The 7,500-nt window shown below is 49.7% G+C and overlaps 1 protein-coding gene across 1 annotated transcript in view; it reads left to right on the top strand.

The window, feature by feature from the left end:
• Positions 1-6,514: 6,514 nt before the first annotated feature.
• LOC310793666 (LIM domain-binding protein 1) overlaps positions 6,515-7,500 on the top strand; it is a 24,787-nt gene continuing 23,801 nt past the window's right edge. The window contains exon 1 of the mRNA XM_083655517.1: positions 6,515-6,582. Coding sequence (XP_083511643.1) covers positions 6,549-6,582 — 34 coding nt within the window. The 5' untranslated portion in view covers positions 6,515-6,548. The remainder of the gene's footprint in view (positions 6,583-7,500) is intronic.

Genomic DNA, 7,500 nt, shown 5'->3' on the forward strand with positions numbered 1-7,500 from the left:
TCTCTGTCTCTTTCTACCTCCCCTCCTTCTCTCTGTCTCTCTCTACCTCCACTTCTCTCGTGTCTCTCTCTTTACCTCCCTCCTTCTCTCTGTCTCTCTCTACCTCCCTCCTTCTCTCTCTGTCTCTCTCTACCTCCCTCCTTCTCTCTGTCTCTCTCTACCTCCCCTCTTCTCTCTGTCTCTCTCTACCTCCTCCTTCTCTCTCTGTCTCTCCTACCTCCCCCTTCTCTCTGTCTCTCTTACCTCCTCCTTCTCTCTGTCTCTCTCTACCTCCCCCTTCTCTCTGTCTCTCTCTACCTCCCCTTCTCTCTCTACCTCCCCCTTCTCTCTGTCTCTCTCTACCTCCTCTTCTCTCTGTCTCTTCTACCTCCCTCCTCTCTCTGTCTCTCTCTACCTCCCCCTTCTCTCTGTCTCTCTTTAACCTCCCTCCTCTCTCTCTGTCTCTCTCTACCTCCCTCCTTCTCTCTCTGTCTCTCTCTACCTCCCTCCTTCTCTCTGTCTCTCTTCTACCTCCCCCTTCTCTCTGTCTCTCTCTACCTCCCTCCTTCTCTCTCTACCTCCCCCTTCTCTCTGTCTCTCTCTACCTCCTCCTTCTCTCTGTCTCTCTCTACCTCCCTCCTTCTCTCTCTGTCTCTCTCTACCTCCTCCTTCTCTCTGTCTCTCTCTACCTCCCTCCTTCTCTCTCTGTCTCTCTCTACCTCCCTCCTTCTCTCTCTGTCTCTCTCTACCTCCTCCTTCTCTCTGTCTCTCTCTACCTCCCTCCTTCTCTCTCTGTCTCTCTCTACCTCCCCTCCTTCTCTCTCTGTCTCTCTCTACCTCCTCCTTCTCTCTGTCTCTCTCTACCTCCCCTCCTTCTCTCTGTCTCTCTCTACCTCCCCCTTCTCTCTGTCTCTCTCTACCTCCTCCTTCTCTCTGTCTCTCTCTACCTCCCTCCTTCTCTCTGTCTCTCTCTACCTCCCTCCTTCTCTCTCTACCTCCCCCTTCTCTCTGTCTCTCTCTACCTCCTCCTTCTCTCTGTCTCTCTCTACCTCCCTCCTTCTCTCTGTCTCTCTCTACCTCCCCTCCTTCTCTCTGTCTCTCCTCTACCTCCCTCCTTCTCTCTGTCTCTCTCTACCTCCTCCTTCTCTCTGTCTCTCTCTACCTCCCTCCTTCTCTCTGTCTCTCTCTACCTCCCTCCTTCTCTCTGTCTCTCTCTACCTCCCTCCTTCTCTCTGTCTCTCTCTACCTCCCGCTTCTCGTTCCTGCTTGTTTACATTCCAGAGCATGTTCAACACAGAAGGATCCTCCCCCTTCTTGTGTGGGCTGAGTGTGTGTGTGTGTGTGTGTGTGTGTGTGTGTGTGTGTGTGTGTGTGTGTGTGTGTGTGTGTGTGTGTGTGTGTGTGTGTACGTGTGTACGTGTGTACATACACGCACGCAGCATGTGCCCCAACATGTGGATGATATAAACATTGGGCAGTGTGTGTGTGTGTGTGTGTGTGTGTGTGTGTGGTGCATGTGTGTGTGTGCATGTGTGTGTGTGTGTGTGTGTGGGGGGGGGATCTATGAGAGTAACAGAGTGAATCTTCTCTATGCAAGTTTAAAAACAATCCTTTGTGGTCAACTGCGGCTTCAAACTAGACTCCACGCTGACCGACCCAGACCTTACATCACACTCCTCAACCTCCTCCGCCATACTTCCTTCTCTACCGCCGTTCACTCTCCCCCCTTTCTTCTGTCTCCCTCCCTCCCCCCCCCCCCCCTCACTCTCCCGCTCTCTGCTTTTGACTCCTCTGATTGCTAGCGTATGTTGCCTGGCTGGCTGGTGAGATGAGGGAGAGGGGCGGGTAAGGGGTGCGAGAGAGAGAGAGAGGGAGAGAGAGAGAGAGAGAGAGAGACAGAGAGAAAGAGAGAGAGAGAGAGAGAGAAGGGGGAAGGGACTGTTGTGCCCTCTCATGCAGAGAGTCACATGGTGTCTCTCAGACTGCAGCCTGGCTGAAATGGCAACAGACCAAACGCACAAAGGCTGAGCTGTTTAGAAACGGGTTGCACAACAAGAGAGCGCCCGGAGAGGAGGGTGTGACAGAGAGAGGGAGGGGGAGAGAGAGAGAGAGAGCAGGGAGGGAGGGAGTGACAGAGGGAGGGGGGGAGAGAGAGAGAGAGCCAGGGAGGGAGGGAGTGATAGCGGGAGGGGAGAGCCAGGGAGGGAGGGAGTGACAGAGGGAGGGGGGGGGGGGAGAGCCAGGGAGGGAGGGAGTGACAGAGGGAGGGGGGGGGGAGAGAGAGAGAGAGAGCCAGGGAGGGAGGGGGGGGGAGAGCCAGGGAGGGAGGGAGTGATAGCGGGAGGGGAGAGCCAGGGAGGGAGGAGTGACAGAGGGAGGGGGGGAGAGAGAGAGAGAGAGCCAGGGAGGGAGGGGGGGGGGGAGAGAGCCAGGGAGGGAGGGAGTGATAGAGGGAGGGGGGGGGGGAGCCAGGGAGGGAGGGAGTGATAGAGGGAGGGGGGGGGGGGGGAGCCAGGGAGGGAGGGAGTGACAGAGGGAGGGGGGGTTGGGAGGGAGAGAGAGCCAGGGAGGGAGGGAGTGTAGAAACAGAGGAAAGATGCGGAATACAGAGAGGAAGAGAGGGCGAGGGAGAGAGAGAGATCAGACTGTGTTTCTATGTTTCCTGCCAGCCTGAGCGGTGACGTGATTGGCTGGGGGGGATGGGGGGGCGGGGCAGACCTGACTGAGATCAGAGACAGACAAAATGGCTCCCAGAGAACAGAGAACGCAGCATCAGGGCACTGTCATCTCCACTCACACAGCTGTCAGCTGACACCAGTGGCTCACACACACACACACACACACACACACACACACACGCACACACACGCACACACGCACGCACACACACACACACGCGCACACACGCAGCACGCAGCACGCATGCACGCACGCACACGTGCACACACACACACACACACACACACACACACACACACACACACACACACAAATCTGACACACACTGATCATTATTTTTGGCAAATTCAAAGCACCTGCATAATGATAATGTGAAGGTATAATAACCGAAGACGACTGACAGTCATCGACTGTGATAATTAGAATGAGTGTGACGGTCATCAAATTGCCATAATAAATATAGGCTATGCCATTCCTTTTGAAAACACTTTGATTTGGAATATGAATGATTATTGTGAATGGAAAACTGCTTCAAACAAGCTGAGCCTCTTTAGTATTGACTCCCTTCATCCTTTGTGACGCGCTTGCCGCTGAAGTGTCCTTGTTGCAGTGTGTCTGTGTTCGCCTGCCAGAGAGATCCTGAGCAGGGAACTCACCCAGCAAGCGAGAGAATACTGTAGAGCAGGATGAAAACAAACACACTGGCTGCCTGTGGCCACAGGAGGGTGCTGCTACGGCAGGATGGCCTGTGACCAGAGCTGTCTGGTTCCCCTCTCTCCCTCTCCGATTGTGGGTCAGTTCCATATTTTTCCCCTCCATTAATGGTAGCAGTGATGAATGTTGAAGGTCTGACTAGAGATCTGTGGATTTTTGTTGACCTTTATTTATACTGTGGGAGTCTCACTGAGAGCAATGCTCTCTTTTCCATACATTCATACCTGGAAGCTGACCAGCACAACCACAGTCTGATCTGCTGGCCACTGAGCAGCTCCACTGGAGCGGTTGGGGGGTTAAGGGCCTTGCTCAAGGGCACCTCGGTGGTGGTAATGAGGGAGGGAAAGCACTGCCTTTTCACTTTGCCCACCCAGATTGATCCTGCCCGGTACGTCCCAGGGATTTAACCGACGACGACCTTCCCGGTCACAAGCTCACTTCTCTAACCTTTAGGCCACCACAGCCCACAATACAACTCATTGAGTGCAAAGGACGAGTATGTTCGTCAATTCAGATACTAACGTAGAGTGCCAAGGACGAGTATGTTCGTCAATTGCGTTTTTTGACGTGGGACGTGGATCAAAGCCCCAGGCATCTCCTGTACAAATATTGTAGCTATTGAAGGTGTATAACCTATTTTACGGACTCATTAGGTGGCGACAGTGCTCTCCAGATTAGAGAAAGGTCCGGAAACAGCAGGAAAAGCCCCGTGATGAAAGAGAAACCGCTCATGCTGCAGCCAGAGCCATATAGATTGCTCTGTCTGGAGCTGACGTTGGCTGCGAACAGCAGTCAATCCGCACCCACAACTGAGCCCCTCTGCCTCTGTCTGTCTGTCTGCATAGTTTCTCCACACGATTAGCCGCCAGAAAAGCAGCACCCGACGCCGAAGGGCCAAAGCATTCTCAGCAGTCCGGTTTGGCTCTTCCGTGTCGCGCTGGGAGCCGGCGCACAAAAACGGAGCACTCCGAAAATAGACGCTGGGTGCGTGAGGCTGTGTGTTAGTGTGGGGAGGAGTTTGCAGCTGAGGGGGGGAGAGGGGGGGCGGGGCACGCAGGGCACCACACAACTACACCACGTCACTACATCAGAAAATATTAGCTTCAGACTCAGTGAATGTGCTTGAAATGCTGCATTTCACAAAAGGCGGAATAACTCAGCTTCTAATTTGAAACGCCTGTATTTGCTCAAAACAACCTATCTTCTCCGGCTCATAACTAAAGAACGGAAAATGGTATCAATAAACTTTTTTTTGCTGATGATACAATAGAGTCAGCTCGTTCTTTGTGCGTGTTCGGTGTTTACATAGTAATATCACACAATATTCTGTGGGCCTCGAGAAATCACTGAAAACGCTCTGAAACTCTGGCACTGGGAGCGTCCGTTCTCCAAAAGTGGCTGGCACTCTCAATGAGTTAAGTGGGTTCCACTGACTTTGTGCCAGAGGAATTACAGCATCATTTGTTTACTGTTTTATATGTAATGCCGCATGGCCGCTTTAATTATCACTGTTTTACATACAAGTGTTGTGCTCTAAATGTTTCTGTGCTCTCACTGAGGAGACGCATCGACAGCGATTGAACATCTCATGCAATGAGACAGACAATTGGGTTGTCCAGGTTCTGATTCATTGGCCGTGTCGGACTTTCTGCTGATCTAAAACAGCTGGGTGATTCCTCAAAAGAGTGACAGCTTGTGTTGCGGCTGCCTTTGGATCTTTCAGCGGAACTGAATCAGACAGACTCCGTGTCCCCATCTGATCAGATCTGATCCAATAAGAGAGGAAAGAAATCTGATCTGATGTATAAAACACTACTCAACTGGCAGGGCACTGAGGATTTCCCTGACCACTGCACAGCACACAGCCCCGGAGATACAGTATGTAGTGACCAGTGTTGGGCAAGTTACTTTCAAAATGTAATATACTACATATTACTAGTTACTTTCATTTGAAAGTAATAAGTTACTTTACAATATTACTTTATGTGTAGAGTAACTAGTTACTTACACTACTTTTGCATTACTTTTACCAAAACAACAGCAGCAGCTGAATTGAAGTCAGTGTAAATAATCCAAAATTCGAAATGTTATCCTTTTCCTTTGTTATTGTCATCTGTAGTGGTTATTTGCATAAAAACACACAGTTTGATTAGGAAATGATTGTATCTTTTTTAAATATGTGCTTTGATTTAATAAAAATGTAACTCAATTTGTAACTTGAGTTACTTGACAAAGTAACTGGTATAATATTACTGAAATCCTATAAGTAATAAGTTATATTACTGAGTTACTGCTAAAAGTAATATATTACATGTAATATGTTACTTTTGTAATGAGTTACCCCCAACACTGGTAGTGACCATAAGGGAGGATCGGGGACTGTCTGTGTCCGTGACTGCACGCTTTTTCATCGCTTGGCGCCTGACTTTATCTCTTCCTCTAACATTGTACAATTCATGCCATGTAACAGTTTGGGCATAAACTGCTGGAAGTTGCCTCTTTAGCTTGGAGCTGGGATCAGTTGAGCCAGTCGCATGCCTACACTCAGAGCGACGTACGGCTGACCTGAGGTCAGTGTCTATCAGCGGGGCAGTGAGAGGGTGACTGAGTGACTGGGACGGTTGTTATCAGAACTCTGGCAGATGTGTATGCCGTTTGGTTTCCTGTTGACTAGAGAGTGGAAGTGGCACACTGCACACATTTGCACGTACACAGCACACACAGACATGCATGGACACACACACACACAAACTGACACTCGTGCACTTGATGCGTGTGCACGCACGCACGCACACGCACACACACACACACACGCACACGCACACGCACACGCACACGCACACGCGCACACACACACACACACACACACACACACACACACACACACACACACACACACACACACACTTACTGTAGGCATCCTATCCCCCTCCTTGTGCCCCTGAGCCTGACAGTCTGGACATGGGAGATATCGAGAGAGAGAGAGAGAGAGAGAGAGACAGAGAGAGAGAGAGAGAGACAGAGAGAGAGAGAGAGAGAGAGAGAGAGAGAGAGAGAGAGAGAGACAGAGAGACAGAGAGAGAGAGAGAGAGAGAGAGAGAAGGGGGGGACAAAGAGAGAGGACACAGTATTTGAGTTGGATCAGTGAGGAGTGAAGTGTGTTAGTGGGAGACAAGATGGCCATGTCAGAACAGCTAGATTCTGAAGCAGGTAAGTCTCTCTAGCTGATGCTTTCTCAGTTTGTTCAGTATCCCCCTGAGGTAGTGTTGTGTAGTGCAGCTCAGTTTGTTCAGTATCACCCGGAGGCAGCGTTGTGTAGTGCAGCTCAGTTTGTTCAGTATCCCCCGGAGGCAGTGTTGTGTAGTGCAGCTCACTTTCAGCACTCGTGACTCCACTTGGACTTGAGCACTGATGACTCAGACTTGGACTCGAGCATTCATGCATTCAGACTCGGAAGTTGGAGACGATGACTTGGACTTGTTCATTGATAAGACATTTGTTGTTAGTTTTTTTTGCAATAGGCCCTAATAATTTGGCATAAGATAGCTATATGCCTACGCCTTGAGTCTCGATCCCTGAAGCCTAAGGATCAAGTCAAAAATCTTGGCGTTATTATTGATTCCGATCTCAACTTTAACTCCCACATTAAGTCAATCAGAAAATCTGCTTTTTATCATTTTAAAAATATAGCAAGAATTAGGGGATACATGTCCAGACAGGATCTAGAAAAACTAATTCACGCCTTCATTTACAGTAGGTTAGACTACTGCAATAGCCTTTTCTCTGGTATCTCCAAAAAAGAACTTAGGCAACTTCAACTCATTCAGAATGCTGCTGCTAGAGTTCTAACGAAGACTAAGAAAGCTGATCATATCACTCCAGTTCTTAAGTCCTTACACTGGTTGCCAGTGTGTCATAGAATAGATTTTAAAATACTGTTATTATTAGTCTATAAATCACTTAACGGCCTAGGCCCAAAATACATAGCTGAATTGCTCCCACGCTATGAACCGTCTAGAACTCTTAGGTCAACAGGGTCCAGCTTATTAACTGTCCCTAGGATCAAATCAAATCATGGGAAGGCTGCATTTACCCACTATGCTTCTGCTAGCTGGAACAAATTGCCTG

This window comes from Poromitra crassiceps, assembly GCF_964638095.1.
Source record: "Poromitra crassiceps genome assembly, chromosome: 19".
NCBI classification, from domain to species: domain Eukaryota; kingdom Metazoa; phylum Chordata; class Actinopteri; order Beryciformes; family Melamphaidae; genus Poromitra; species Poromitra crassiceps.